The following is a 16407-nucleotide window of genomic DNA, read 5'->3' as shown; positions in this document are numbered from 1 at the left end:
CCAGCTTTGTATCAGTAGTGTAAAGACTTATCTATACAGCTCTATCCCTCTTCTCCTGTTTTGGTGTTACTGTCCCAAATTACTTTATACAGTAGTACTGGCTTTTATGCTTACCTACTGTAGTTGTCTTTATTGTTGTTCTTTATTTCTTTTTACAGCTTCAGTTATATAATGTGTTTTTTCATTGTAGCCTGAAGGACTTCCTTTAACATTTCTTGAGGGGCAAGTCTACTAGTGGCTAACTCTCTTCAGCTTCTGTTTTTCTGAGACTGTCTTAATCCCCCCCACTTTTTTTTTTTGAAGGATAATTTTGCTGGGTATAGAATTTTTGGTTAAAAAGTTTTTTCTGGGGCGCCTGGGTGGCACAGCGGTTAAGTGTCTGCCTTCGGCTCAGGGCATGATCCCGGCGTTCTGGGATCGAGCCCCACATCAGACTCCTCCGCTATGAGCCTGCTTCTTCCTCTCCCACTCCCCCTGCTTGTGTTCCCTCTCTCGCTGGCTGTCTCTATCTCTGTCGAATAAATAAATAAAATCTTTAAAAAAAAATTTTTTTTTTCTTTTAGCACTTTATTATGTCGGTGCTTTGTAGTCTCCATGGTATCTGATGAGAAATTAGCTTTTTATCTTCTCAGGGCCCAGTGTACGTGACTAATTGCTTCTCTCCTGCTGCTTTTATTATTCATCTTTTTTGTTTGGGTTTTGACCATTTTATATTAATGTGACTTAGTCTGGATCTATTTTGAGTTTTCCTACTTGGTGTTTGTTTAGTTTGTTGGCTGTTTAATTTCATGTCTAATTTTGGATATTTATCACCATTATTTTTTGAAATATTCTTTCTACCTCTTTCTCTCCTTGTCTCATTATCAATAGGTTGGTACACTTGATAGTGTCCACAGGTCTCTTAGGCTCTGCATTTTCCTTCATTCTTTTTTCTTTCTACTTCTCAGACTGGAATTTCAGTTGACTTACTTTCATATCCACTGATGATCTCTCCTGCTTGCTCAAATCTTTTGAGATTCACTAGTGAATTTTTCATTTTAATTATTGTTGATCTCTAGGATTTCTGTTTCTGTTTTATAAATTTTTGATTCCTTTTTTATCTCTTTATTGATGTTCTCTTACTGAGTCATTATTCTTGTGGTTTTCAGTTGGCTCTTCTAAGATAGTCATACCTGCCACAGGTAAATAGGAACATTTAATCTGCAAGTTGGAAATTACTTTAAATGTAAATGATATAAATATATCAGTCAAAAGAAAGAAAATGACAGAGTGGATTAAAGACCCACAACCATACTATATGTAGCTTACAAGAAATTTACTTCAAATTCAATGACATAAGTGGGCTGAAAAAGATATGAAAGACTATACCATGCAACATTAACCTAAAAAAGAAGCAAGGATGGTTACATTAAATTCTGGTAAAGTAGACTTCAGAACAAAGAAAATTACTAGGGACCAAGAGGAGATTAAATAATGATAAAAGCATCAGTCTGTCAGGAAGACGTAATGACCCAAAATGTGTACGTACCAGACAATAGAGCCATAATCTAAACTAAAAACAAAACAAAACAAAACTCAACAAAAAACTGATAAAGTTGAGAAAGGAAGAGACGAATCCACAATTATAATTGAAGACTTTAATACTCTTCTCAACAACTGATACAACTATTAAGCATAAAATCAGTAAGAATACAAAAAATCTGAACACAGTAAACCAACAGGATCTAAATTACCTGTATAGAACATTCCACCTAGCAACATGGAATACATATTTTATTCAAGTGCCCATGAAATACTCATGAAGATAGACAACATCTTCAAAAATAAAACAAACCTGAACAAATTAGAATGGTTATTATACAAAGTATATTGTCTGACCATAATGGAATCAAATTAGAAGATCAATAACAGGAAAATCTCTGTCAATTGAAAATTAAACAACATGCTTCTCAATAATCCATGGCTTAAAAATTCTGAAAATAAAAAAAAGGAACTTAATGAAAATGAAAATACAACATCAAAATATGTGGAATACAGCTAAAGCAGTGCTGAGAAATTTATACCATTAAATGTTACGTTTGAAAAGAGAAAGTGTTCATGTAATAGAAAATGAAAAGCATGAAAAGTTCTAGAGGAGAACATAGGCAGCAACCTCTACGACATCGGCCAAAGCAACCTTTTTCATGACACATCTCCAAACGCAAGAGAAACAAAAGATAAAATGAACTTATGGGACTTCATCAAGATAAAAAGCTTCTGCACAGCCAAGGAAACAGTCAAAAAAACTAAGAGGCAGCCCACGGAATGGGAGAATATATTTGCAAATGACACTACAGATAAAGGACTGGTATCCAAGATCTACAAAGAACTTCTCAAACTCAATACACAAGGAACAAATAAATCAAAAAATGGGCAGAAGATATGAACAGACACTTTTCCAATGAAGACATACAAATGGCTAACAGACACATGAAAAAATGTTCAAAACCATTAGCCATCAGGGAAATTCAAATCAAAACCACACTGAGATACCACCTTACGCCAGTTAGAATGGCAAAAATAGACAAGGCAAGAAACAACAATTGTTGGAGAGGATGTGGAGAAAGGGAATCCCTCCTACATTGTTGGTGGGAATGCAAGTTGGTACAGCCACTCTGGAAAACAGTGTGGAGGTCCCTTAAAAAGTTAAAAATTGAGCTACCCTATGACCCAGCCATTGCACTACTGGGTATTTACCCCAAAGATACAGACGTAGTGAAGAGAAGGGCCATATGCACCCCAATGTTCATAGCAGCATTGTCCACAATAGCTAAATCGTGGAAGGAGCCGAGATGCCCTTCAACAGATGACTGGATTAAGAAGTTGTGGTCCATATATACAATGGAATATTACTCAGCTCTCAGAAAGAATGAATTCTCAACATTTGCTGCAACATGGACAGCACTGGAGGAGATAATGCTAAGTGAAATAAGTCAAGCAGAGAAAGACAATTATCATATGATTTCTTTCATCTATGGAACATAAGAACTAGGAAGATTGGTAGGGGAAGAAAGGGATAAAGAAAGGGGGGGGTAATCAGAAGGGAGAATGAAACATGGGAGACTATGGACTAGAGAAACAAACTGAGGGCCTCGGGGGGTGGGGTGGGGGAATGGGTAGACCAGTGATGGGTAGTAAGGAGGGCACGTATTGCATGGTGCACTGGGTGTTATACGCAACTAATGACTCATCGAACTTTACATCGGAAACCAGGGATGTACTGTATGGTGACTAACATAATATAATAAAAAAACATTAAAAAAAATGAAAAGCAAAATAAACCCAAAGCAAGCAGAAAAATAAAATAATAAATTTAAGAGTAGAAATAAATGAAACTAAAAAGAGAAAAATCACTGAAACAAAAAGCTATTTATACAAAAAATCAATAAAACTAATGAACTTCTAGCAGGACTGACCAAAAGAAAGTGAATAAAAATTACCAATTTAATAATGTAATGGGGTATCACTATAGACCCTTATAGACATTATAGGGATACTAAGAGCTTACTATGAACAACTTACAGACAAAATTTAACAATTTGGATGAAATGGCCCAGTATCTTGAAAAATACAACCAACCACAACTCACTCAATATGAATTTATATTTCATAGCCCAGTAACTGTTAAGGGCATTGAATTTAGAATTGTGAAACTCCCAAAAAAAGAAATCTTTAGGCCAAGATGGAAAGTTTCATGGGAAACTTTTCCAAGATTGAAGTTTCACTGGAAAGTTCCAAGCTGGAGAATTATTTTAAACAATCTTAAGAAGAATTAACACCTCAATTCTATCTAATCCTTTCCAAAAAATGGAAGAGGGAACCCTTTCCATTTAATTTTATGAAGCTAATATTACACTGATATTGAAACTAGATAGAGACAGTACAAAAACAAGAAAACTACAGGGGCGCCTGGGTGGCTCAGTCATTAAGCGTCTGCCTTCGGCTCAGGGCGTGATCCTGGAGTTCTGGGATCGAGCCCCGTGTCAGACTCTTCTGCTGGGAGCCTGCTTCTTACTCGCCCACTCCCCCTGCTTGTGTTCCTTCTCTCGCTGGCTGGCTCTCTCTCTCTCTGTCAAATAAATAAAATAAATCTTAAAAAAAACACACACACACAAGAAAACTACAGATTAACATAGTTAAAGAACTGATGGACTTAGATGCAAAAATTCTCAATAAAATATTGGCAAATTGAACCAAACAATGTATAAAAACAATTATACACTATAAACAGGTGGGATTTATTCAAGGTATGTGAAGTGAATTCAACATTTGAAAGTAAGAGTCCAATTTCATTCTTTTGCTTGTTTATTCAGGTTTCTCAGCATCGATTGTTGAGAAGACTATCTATGCCTTTTGAATGTTCTTGGCATCCTTGTCAAGAATCATTTGACCTTATATATGAGAGTATATTTCTGGGCTATCTGTTACAGTCCATTCATCAGTATGTTTGTCTTTATGCCACTACCACACTGTTCTGATTACCGTAGCTTTGTGGTAAGTTTTAAAATCGGGAAGTGTGAGACCTGTAACTTTGTTCTTCATTTTCAAGGTTGTTTTGGCTATTTAGGGTGTCTTGAAATTCCATGTAAGTTTTAGAATGAAATTTTCTCTGTCTGCAAAAATGCTACTGGGATATTCATAAGGATTTCATTAAATCTGCTTTGAATACTATTAACATTTTAATGTTATTAAGTCTCCTAATCCATGAACGCTGGATGTCTTTTCATTTTTTTTTGTCGTCTTTAATTTCTTGTGGCAATATTTGCAGTATACAAGTCTTTAGCCTCTTTGGTTAAGTTTATTACTAAATTTTTTTTCAAATAAATAATTAATTTTTAAATAGGCTCCCCACCCAGTGTGGAGCCCAAGGTGGGGCTCAGATTCATGGCCCTGAGATTGAGACCTGAGCTAAATCAAGAGTTGGACACTTAACTGACTGTGCCACTGAGGAGCCCTGATATTGTATTCTTTCTGATGCTTTAGTAAATGGTATCCTTTTCTTAATGTTTTTTCAGGGTGGCCAGTATCTATTTATGGAAATGCAGTTGACGTTTGCATGTTGATTTTTTCCTTCTATTGTTATTTTTAATTTTTTCTAGTTTTATTGAGATATAATTCACATACATCACTATATAAGTTTAAGGTGTATGGTGTAGTTGACTTTCACATCCAGCTGATCCTTGAATGATACGAGGTTTGGCCCCTGCAAGAGAAAATCCATGTATAACTTTTGACTCCCCAGCAACTTAACTACTAATAGCCAACTCTTGATCAGAAGACTTACCAATAACATGAAGAGTTGATTAGCCATCCTTTGTGTGATATGTGTTAGATACTGTTCTTAAAATAAGCTACAGAAAAAAATGTTATTAGGAAATTCATAAGAGAAAATATATTTACAATACTGTACTGTGAGATATCTGCTTAAAACTGGACCCACACAGTTCAAACCTGTGTTGTTCAAGGGTCAGCTGCATTGTGAAATGATTACTGCCATTAGTTTAGTTAGCATTCATCATCACATAGATAAAATAGAAAAAGCAAAAAAAGAGAAAAAGAATTTTTTCCTTGTGATGAGAACTCTTAGGATTTATACTCTTAACAACTCTCCTGTGTATCCTATAGCAGTGTTAACTGTAGTCATCATGTTGTACTGTACATCTCTAGTACTTAATTGTCTTATAACTTGAAGTTGTACTTCTTGGTCACCTTTCTCCAAATCCCCCCCCCCACTACCACCCCACCTCTGGTAACCATAAATTTGATTTATTTGTGATTTTTTTTTTCCTTTTAGATTCCACATGTAGATGAGGTCATACATTATTTGTTTTTCTCTGACTTATTTCACTTAGCATAATGCCTTTAAGGTCCATCTAGGTTGTTGTAAGTGTCAAGGTTTCCTCATTTTTTAATAGCTAAAGAATATTCTATATATATACCATAACTTCTTTATTCATCCATCGATAGACACTTCCGTAGTTTCCATATCTTAGCTGTTTGTAAATAATCTGCTATGAACATAGGGTGAGAGATGTCTTTTCAAGTTAGTGTTTTTGTTTTCTTTGGATAAATACCCAGAAGTGGAATTGCTGGATCATAGGGTAGTTCTATTTTTTGAGGAACCTCCATACTGTTTTTCATAGCGGCTAAACCAGTTTACATTCCCACCAGTAGTACAGAAGGTTTCCTTTTCTCTGTGTCTTTATCAGCATTTGTTATTTCTTGTCTTTTTGATCATGGCCATTCTAACAGGCATGAGGTGATATCTCATTGTGGTTTTAATTTGCATTTCCCTAATCACTAGTGATATTGAGTATCTTTTCATGTACCTGTTGGCCATTTATATATCTTCTTTGAAAAAATGTCTATTCAGATCCGATGCCCATTTTTTTTATAATGATTTTTTATTATATTATGTTAGTCACCATACAGTACATCCCCGGTTTTCGATGTAAGGCTCGATGATTCATTAGTTGTGTATCCAATGCCCATTTTTAATTGGGTTATTTGGCTTTTAGCTATGGAGTTGTATGGGTTCTTTATGTATTTGAGGTATTGACCCCTTATTAGATATATGGTCTGAAAATATCTTCCCCCATTCTGTAGGTTGTCTTTTCATTTTGTTGGTTATTTCTTTTGCCTTGTGGAAGTTTTTTTAGTTTCTTGTAGTCCCACTTGTATTTTATTTTGTTGCTTGTTCTTAAGATGTCTTATCCAAAAAGTCATTGCCAATACCTATGTCAATACCGTGTTTTACTTCTAGGAGTTTCACGGTTTCAGGTCTTACAGTTAAGTCTTTAATCCATTTTGAGTTAATTTTTGTAAGTGGTGTAAGATAGGGTGTGTGTTGATTTTTATATGCTGCAGTTTTGCTGAATTCATTTATTTCTGACAGTGTTTTTGTGGAATCTTTAGAATTTTCTACCTGTAAGATCATGTCATCCACCAAGACAACTTTTTTTCTTTCTTTCCAAATTGAATGCCTTTTATTTCTGTATCTTGCCTAGTTGCTCTGCATAGGAATTCTAGTACTATGTTAAATAGAAACAGTAAAAGTGGGCATCTTTGTTTTATTTCTGATCTTTGAGGAAAAGTTTCTGTCTATTGCCCTTGAGTGCAGTGTAAATTGTGGACTTTCCATATATTGTCTTTATTATGTTGAGGTGGTTTACTCCTATTCCTAGTTTGTTGAGTTTTTATCATGAAACAATGTTGAATTTTGTCAATTTTTTTCTGCATCAACAGAGATGGTTGTGTTGTTCTTGTCCTTTATTTTGTTAATGTTACATTGATTGATTGTCTTACATTGAACTATCCTTGCATTCCAGTAACCCCCTCCATAGTCATAGTGTTCATACTTTTTAATGTACTGTTGAATTCTTTTTGCTATATTTTGTTAATGTTCTTATTCCCTTTTCTACTTAGATAATTGAAGGTTCACCGATACCTTTCATAATGAAGCCATACTGTAGTATATAGTATTCTTTACTCTGTCTTTGTTACTAAGGAAAATATGTTCAGTGGAGTGTGATAATATATTTTTCAATAATTATTCATATATACCAATATTTGGTTGTACATACCTCACATTAATCACAACATGTAATAGCCTTGTGATAACCTGTATTCTGCACTATGGTTTTCAATCATGGCTGTACATTTAGCTCCCTAGGAGTTTCTTTTAATGTGTGTGTGTGTGTATATATTCTTTTAACAATGAATCCTTTTAACTCTTTAAATATATTTCAAATTAACAATACCAGAGCCACATTCCTAAATTCTTCAGAGGGAGACTGAGCATCAGTATTTTTCAAAAGTTCTCCATTTGTAGACGTGGTTGAGGAACCTGTTTTAGATGATTCTACATATTAGAGTTGACTGGGGGTACTTAAAAAAAAACTGTGGAAACTGAAAAACTATAGCAAATTTGAATCAGAAACTCTAGGGAAGAAGATCTGGCAATCTGTGTTTTTTTGAAAAGACTTAATTTTTCACAGTTAGGGTTTTGACCACTAGTTCACAGTTTCCTCAGCCATAGAAAAGGACATTTAGCAAACTATCTTAAGGTCATTTGCAAGGACCTTGAATGTAAAGTTTTTTATTTTATGGGTTCAGAGGAGATCCACATGTTTAATATTTTCAGGTATAGGATAGCTAAGTTGTTTTCTTCTGACCATTAAGGAAATTGATGTCCATATCTATCCAAATAGAGATCCAGCTCATTGCTGCATAGTGTGCAGTAATACAAGTAGGCAGGACTAAATTTTTTTTTAGACAAATCTGCTCATATGCCCAAACACATATTCTTTTTTAAGTCCCTACATTTAGCATTAAGCATGGTGGAGGTGATCTTAGTTTGGTATATTCATAGGGCAATAATTACTCGTCATTCACATATATTACAAAAGACCAGGACCTTCATAGCAGTATGAGATAAGTGTATTAGTCTACTAGGGCTGCTGCAAGAAAATACCATGGACTGGGTTGGCTTGAACAACAGAAATTTATTTTCTTACAGTTCTGAAGGCTGGAAATCCAAGGCAGGTTTGGTTTCTCCTAAGGCCTCTCTTCTTGGTTTTAGATGGCCGTTTTCTTGCTATGTCCTTACATGGCCTTTTATTTGTGTATGTGCATCTTGGTGTCTCTTTGTATGTCATAATCCGTCCTTTTAAGGACACCAGTTAGACTGGTTTGGGGCTTACCCTAATGGCCTCATTTTAGTTACCTGTTTAAAGACCTTGTCTCTAAAAAGAGCCGCAATCTCAGTACTGGGGGTTGGGGCTTCATTATATGATTTGGGGGGGAGCACAATTCAGTCTGTAACATTGAGTTCAAGATGTTCTATATAGCTGAATGAATTGAGTTGAATGAAATTATGTGGAATTGTTTTTTTCTAAGAAACATTTTACCATACCATTTGAGTGCAATAGCAAGATGTAATACATCAAGTCCAATATGTAACTTTTGGTTTACTGTGGTAAATACCTTTGCCATCTGAAGGTATTTTAAAGTATTTGGAAAAAATGTCATAGATCTGGGAGGGTATTATAGCTTTATGGAATGAATTTATTTTAAAAATTCATTATGACCCATTTTAATTTTTATGATATTGTCATAAAGAAACAATAAAAGTTTGTTCTATTGCTGTTTAAAGCAACCTGAAAGCTAATGATAGAATGACAAATGTTGTAAAGATTTATATTACTCTTACTTGCCAATTAATAGAAATATTAAGTAAGTTTTTCTCTTGTGCATACACTGATGGCTAGGGAGAGGCAGTTACCCAGAAACAGGCAATGTGTCTGGATAAAACAATTAAAGTTAATAAAAAAGAAAGTTTGCTTTGTTGATTCCCATAATTGACTGATCGCAGGCTTTCTTATTCACTTATAGTTAGCCTGCTTTTTCTGTGTCCCTTCATTTAGGTATTCAAGTACCTTCTAGTTGCTCAAAATATAGTACATACAACAAAAATGTGGTTCCTATTCTGTTGGAACTTGGGTTCATTGGGAGAAATACATTAATCAAAAATGATATAAATTAAATATTCTAAAGACATTAGAGCTCTGAAAGGAACAGTTCTTCAAAAGCCTCTGACAAAGGAACTTGACATAGAGTGCTTGAGGAAGGCTTCCCAGAGTAAGTGACATTTAGAACTGTGATCTGAAGGAAGTTTAGGAGTTAAGGTTAACTAAATTTATGTGATGGAGGGTGGGCAGAGGAGAGCAGAGGATTCCAGATTAGAGGAACTTCTTGTGCAGGGGCCCTGTGATGAGAAGGGACACATTGGGGAATCTGAGAGAGGGCCAGAGTGGTTGAATCCCTGAGAACTGTGAGACCAGATGGAAAGGTAGGCAGGACCCAGTAAAGCCTTTTCCGCTGTGATAAAGATTTGGGACTATGTCCTATGAGAGAGGAAAATGTTGGGTTCCATAGAGGAGTGGTCAGCTTGAAAAGGTCAATCTGCTTATAGATGTGAAGAACTGATTAGAAAGGAACCAATAGATCCAGTTAGAAAGCAGATGCATTAAGTTTTAAAAATTCTTTCTGCTTGTGACACTACAGAAATATACGGGAGTCACCCTAGGTACTGTTTTAGATGTCAGGGGTACATCAGTGAACAAAACATTAGTCTTTGCCCTCAAGCTTATTTTGTAGTGGGGGAGAGAAAATAGATAATCAAATAAGTATATAATCTGTCAGTTATTATTAAGTACTGTGAAGAAGAATAAAACTGGAGAGGGGGGTGAAGAGTGACTAAGGGTGCTGTTTTATTTAGGTTGATCTAAGAACTGAGATCATTGGAACTGAAGGAACTGATCTATGCATATACTTGGAGGAAGAACTCCAAGCAGAGAACGTTAAATGCAAAGTACGTGGGGCCTGGTCAAGGAACAGCAAGGAGGCCAGCATGGCTGGGATGCAGTGATAAGAAGTGTTAGGAGATGAGGTCTAGGACTTAGTGCATTATATTTGGGTTGGACATGAACTATATGGCATTTACTACTTTGATATTTTATATATATAGCTTTATACTAAAATTTAGTCATTTATTTTGTTGGCAATATAGTTCATGAAAGTAAAATAGTATTATTAGGTTAGACCAATTCCAGTGTATGGAGGAGTGGTTTCCAGACACCACCAGGCAGTTCTCCACATACCAACCTCGTGTCCTACAATTCAGCTCAATTCTGATACTATTTCACAGGTTAATGTTACAGTCCTTCAAGACTCCTCCCTCCCCTCGACTTCGGGTGCTAATTGTAAGCTCAGGTTGTCATCTGCGCTTCAGAACTGGCTACCAATTAGAGGTTCCCACAGCCCTGTCCTTAGACTTACGATACCAGTTGCAAGTCCAGGTTGTTACCTTGTTACCTGTACTTCAGACCCACTGGCTGTAAATCAGGGGTTCCCATGACCCCCTCCTTGGGTTTGATTAATTTGCTAGAGCAGCTCACAGAACTCAGGAAACCAGTTTACTTACTAGATTTCCAGTTTGTTGTAGAAGGATATAACTCAGGAACAGAAGAAAGTCATAGGGCAAGATATGTGGGAGGAATTGTGGAGCTTCCCTTGTCTTCTTTACACTGTCTTCTCTAGGCACACAACTCTCTTAGCACATCCCTGTGTTTACCAATCCAGAAATTCTCCAAACCCCATCCTTTTGGGGTTTTATGGCAGCTTCATTATATTTGCAGGATCCATTAAAGCATTAGCAGATGTCAGTTGACCCAACCTCTAGCCCATCTCCCCTCCAGAGATCAGGTGGGTGGGACACATAGCACTGCACCTTCTGGCTAGCAGTCCCCAACCTTAGGTGATTTCCAAAAGTCATCCCACTCATATAACAAAAGACATCTTTATAACTCTCTACTCTTAGGAAATTCCTAAGGCTTTTATGAGCACCGTGTCAGAAACAGGGAGGAAGACCAAATATGTTTCTTATAAATCTCAATATCACAAGTATTTATCATTTAATAATTTTTTAAAAAGATTTATTTATTTTAGATAGAGAAAGAGAAAGAAAGCATGGGGGGTATTAGGGGCAGAGGGAGAGGGAGAGAGCGTCTCAAGCAGACTCCATGCTGAGCTGGGAGCCTGACGTGAGGCTCGAGCCCACGACCCTGAGGTCACCACCTAAGCTGAAACCAAGAGTTGGATGTTCAACTGACTGTGCCACCCAGGTGCCCCTCAGTTTTCTAAGAGCTGTTTTGTCTTCTTTTTATTTTTTATTTTTTTAAAGACTTTATTTATTTGAGAGAATGAGGGAGAGAGCATGAGTGGGGGGAGGGGCAGAGATAGAGGCAGACTCCCCACCGGGCAGAGAGACTGATGTGGGGTTTGATCCCAGGCTCTTGAGATCATGACCTGAGCTAAAGGCATTTGCTCAACCGACTGAGCCACTCAGGCACCCCCCCCCCTTTTTTTTTAAGATTTTATTTATTTATTTGACAGAACACGCACGCACAAGCAGGAGGAGTGGCAGGCAGAGGGAGAGGGAGAAGCAGGCTCCCCACTGAGCAGAGAGCCTGATGATGTGGAGCTCAATCCCAGGACCTTGGGATCATGACCTGAGCCTTAAGCAGATGCTTAACTGATTGAACCACCCACGCACCCCCTCAGGCGCCCGATATTTTGTCTTTTTAAATAAGAAAATACAGTCATCAATAATACAGAAGATTAGTGTTACTGCTTGAATTGTTGTACCACCTTCCCCAACCCTGAATTCACCCCCGCTGCCCAGAGTAGGACCTGAAGTAGGTACCTCGGAGTACCTTAGAGTAAACCTTATTTGGAGATAGAGTATTTAACAAAGGTAATCAAGTTAAAGGTAGGTCATTAGGGAGGATGGGGCAGATCCACTTATAACTAACTGATGTCCTTATTAAAAAAAGGGATGTTTGGACACAGACATGCATATGGAGGGAAGACAGAAGAGACATAGGAAGATGATCAATAAGCCAAGGAGAGGCCTGGAACAGATCCTTTACAACTCTTCTCACTGTTTCCCTATACTTAATGAGGGTAATACTGTTATAAAGCCTTCAGGTTGAGGGGTGCCTCATTGAGGGTATGGCTCATTAAGCCTCTGAGTCTTGGTTTCAGCTTAGGTCATGGTCTTGGGGTCGTGTGGGATTGAGCCACAGGTCAGGGTCTGTGCTCAGTAGAGAGTCTGCTTGGAATTCTCTCTCCCTTTGCCCCTCCCCCCTCAAATAAATAAATAAAATTTTAAAAACCCCTTCAGGTCTTTAACTGTGTGTGTTTTACTAATTTCTAAAGCAATTTAAGTCTTTTAAGAAAACCTGAAATTAAAAGACAAGCAACAAAAAGTAAACACTGCAGCATTATATTCATAGTTGTTTGCTTTCTAAGAAAGATTAACTTTGAAACTATAGGTTCTTCAGGGTAATACAGATGTTTTCCAAAAAGATTGACCTTTTTGTTTAGTTTTGTTTTTAAACTTCTGTACCAAATATTTCACAAACTTAGCTACTTAAAATTTATTGTCAGATTGGTTTTTATTCCATTTCAATATTATATTTCCGTAAAACTTTTTCTGTTGCTTCAGAGTGGTGTGTTAAGGAAAAAATTTGCCACCACTTGGTGGCACTGCTTGGCTTAAAAATGAATCAGATTGTCTGCTGTTAACTGCTGTTCTACATAAATGATTAAATTCAGAGGGGATCAATTTGATATTAAGCAATTTAGTATTATAAATATTTGATTCTTATTTTGTAAACAAAATAATAATTGGTGTTGTAAACTTGAGTTGTATTAAATGCTATATGGAATATAAAAATATTAAACCAAAGCTTAGTTTGGTAGGGAGGGAAGCATTCCAATTTTTGATAGAAATATCTTTTTAGTTCAGGCATCATTTATATTCTGCCTTAATCTTCTTTGTCTCTAAGTGTCAGAAACAATATTTTTAATATTAGAAACAAACATCTTCAACTTTTCTTTAATGTTACAATTTTCCAAGATGTGTATATAAAGCTAAGAAATTGGATTTTTCTTTTTGGGTGATCAAGGCAAATTAAACATATAGGAAAATAGAATATATAAATGTGTTTATGTCTTTCTGCAGCATACTGAAAACTCAGGCAGTCCTTTTTAAGACATTTTATTTGTTTCATTTAAATAGAGAAAGGATCCAGAAGTGTAAAATATGGGAAGTTATTATGTCCCAGACATGAATTTTACTCCTAAAAAGTTGATATCTAATATCATAATAGCTAAAGCATTTGTAATTATTGTATTCTAGGTTGCATGTACAGCATATAAAAGATCGCGATCCATGTCTTTAAAATTCAGATGTAATACATACAGGAAAGTGCACAAAGTGTAAGTATACAGCTCAGTGAATCACCACAAAGTAAACACCCCATGACTACCACAGATCAAGAAATAGAATACTGTCAGCAACCCAGAAACCCCCTATGTTTCCTTTCCCAGTCACTCTCTCTTTCTTATTTCCTTGGAGCAGCCATTGAGGCCACTTCAAAGAATATGTTTTTTAAGACCTACTTTTGTACTTTTATATAAATGGAATTATATAGTAGCATTATTTTGTCTCTGCTTATTTTGCTTAACATTAGGTTTGGGAGGTTCATGGATGTTTTCAGATGTAGTCGTAGCTCACTTGTAGTATTTTATCACTGTCTTTATTTTTGGACATTTGGATTGAATAATACTGTCATAACATTCTTGTATGTGTTTCTCGAGGCACATGTACAATATTTATGTTGTGTAGATACCAGGAGTAGAATTGCTGGGTCGTTGGTGTATATGTGTTCAAATTTAGAAGATAATACAAGAATTGTTTTCAATACGATTGTACCTATCCCATCAATAGAATATGAGGGTTCGTGTTACTCTGTATTTTCACCAGCACTTGGTATTAATAGCCTCTTTATTTTAGTCCTTCTGGAAGATGTATTTCCCTGATTCCAAATAAGAGTGTACCTTTTCATAAATACTTCAGCTGTTCATATATCCTCTTTTGCGAAGTCTCTTCTTTCCCCCCACTTTTATTAATTATTATTATTGAACTTTCTGTATTCCTAATTTATAGGAGTTACATACTTTATGGATATGAGCCCCTTTTTTCCTATTGGTGTTTATGGCTTTTTGTTTTTAGGAGTTTTTATATGTGCAAGATACAAAACCTTTGTTGAGTTAAATTTGTTATAAAAATATATCCCACTTTGGCTTGATTTTTACACTACTATTACTATTTTTGATGAAATGAAGGTCATAATTTTAATGTGGTTCAGTTTATCATTGTTTTCCTTTATAGTCAATGCTGCTTGTATCCTGTTTAAGCGGTCTTTCCCTGCTCCAAGGAGATGAATATCTCTCTTATGTTATCTTCTAGAACAATGGTTCTTACCTAGAGGCAGTTCTCCCTTCCCTCACCCCACACCTTCCATCCCTGTGCAGGAAATTTGGTAATGTTCAGAGACATTTTTAGTTTTCACAACTAAGTGAGTGGAGTACTCCTGGCAGAATCTAGTGGGTTGGCTAGGGATTCTTGTAAACATCCTACAGTGCCCGGAATGCTAAACATTCTATAACGCACAAAACAGCTGCCTAACCCAGAGTGTCACTAGTGCTGAGTTTTAAGACTCTGTCCAAGAGACTTTATTATTCTGCTTTTTACTTTCTGCCTAGAACTGATTATTTATATTATTTTTGCATATTGTTTATTCGTTTAGTTTTACTTTCTACCTAGAACTGATTGTGTATACACTTGACCCTTGAACAGCATGGGGGTTGGGGCACTGACCCCTGCGTAGTCGAAAATCAATATATAACTTTCGACTCCCAAAAATTTAGCTACTGATAGTCTACTGTTGATTGGAAGCCTTACTGACAACATAAACAGTCAATTAACGCATATTTTCCATGTTATATGTACTATATACTGTATTCTTACGGTAAATTAAGCTAGAGAAAAAATGTTAAGAAGAACATAAGAAAAATAATATTTATAGTACTGTACTGTTTTACTGAAAAAAATCCATGTGTAAGTGGACCTGAGTAGTTCAAACCCATGTTGTTCAAGGGTCAACTGTATTAATGTAAAGTGTAGTGGTCACTTTTTCTTTTTCTTTTTCTTTTTTTTTTTTTTTTTTGTTCCTTAGGGATATGTATGGTATGAAGCACCATTTATTGAAAAGATTGTCTCCCCCCTGGTCGACAGGATCACCTTTGCATATAAATCAAGTGACCATATATACGTGGGTCTGCTTTTAGACTCTGTTTTTTTTCCATTGGTTTACTTTATCTACCCTTACACCAAAACCATGCTGGGTTTTTTTTTTTTAAACCATGCTGTTTTAATTTATATGTCATTATAGCAGTTCTTTACATTCAATAAGGCAAAACTTTCTACCTTGTTCTTTTTTTTTTTTCTCAAGATTTTATTTATTTATTTGACAGAGAGAGACACAGCCAGCGAGAGAGGGAACACAGGCAGGGGGAGTGGGAGAGGAAGAAGCAGGCTCCCAGCGGAGCAGGGAGCCCGATGTGGCTCGATCACAGGACCCCGGGGATCACGCCCTGAGACGAAGGCAGATGTTTAACGACTGAGCCACCCAGGCACCCCTGCCTTGTTCTTTTTGATTCTTTGTACTTCCATATAAATTTTGTAGCCACATTGTCAGTTTTACAAAAATTGAATTTATTCATTAATTTGAGATAGAGTTGACATCTTTATGGTATTGTCTTCCAGTCCATGAATGTCATATTAACCTTTCATTTATTTAGGTCAGGAATCTCAACTTCTGCATTCTCAAGACCCATTTAAATTCTTAAAAAGAACTTTGTTTATTTGGTTATATCAGTGTTTCTCATCCTTGGATA

The 16407-nt window shown here is 36.1% G+C and overlaps 1 protein-coding gene across 13 annotated transcripts in view; it reads left to right on the top strand.

Moving 5' to 3' along the window:
* The window catches only part of ZNF644 (zinc finger protein 644), a 99861-nt gene that overhangs the window by 41337 nt on the left and 42117 nt on the right, over positions 1-16407 (top strand). For 7 of the 13 annotated variants that reach the window (XM_045801807.2, XM_045801804.2, XM_087866095.1 and 4 more), the window contains one exon: positions 13805-13884. The exons of the other annotated variants lie outside the window; for them this stretch is intronic. In XM_045801807.2, the coding sequence (XP_045657763.2) occupies positions 13838-13884 (47 nt within the window). In that variant the 5' untranslated portion in view covers positions 13805-13837. The remainder of the gene's footprint in view (positions 1-13804; positions 13885-16407) is intronic. 13 annotated transcript variants of the gene reach the window in all.

This window comes from Ursus americanus, chromosome 12 (genome assembly GCF_024610735.1).
Source record: "Ursus americanus isolate L20-20 chromosome 12, mUrsAme1.1.p, whole genome shotgun sequence".
Taxonomy (NCBI): Eukaryota; Metazoa; Chordata; class Mammalia; order Carnivora; family Ursidae; genus Ursus; species Ursus americanus.
The sequence above is the reverse complement of the archived record's forward strand: the minus strand, read 5'-3'. Positions and strand labels throughout refer to the sequence as shown.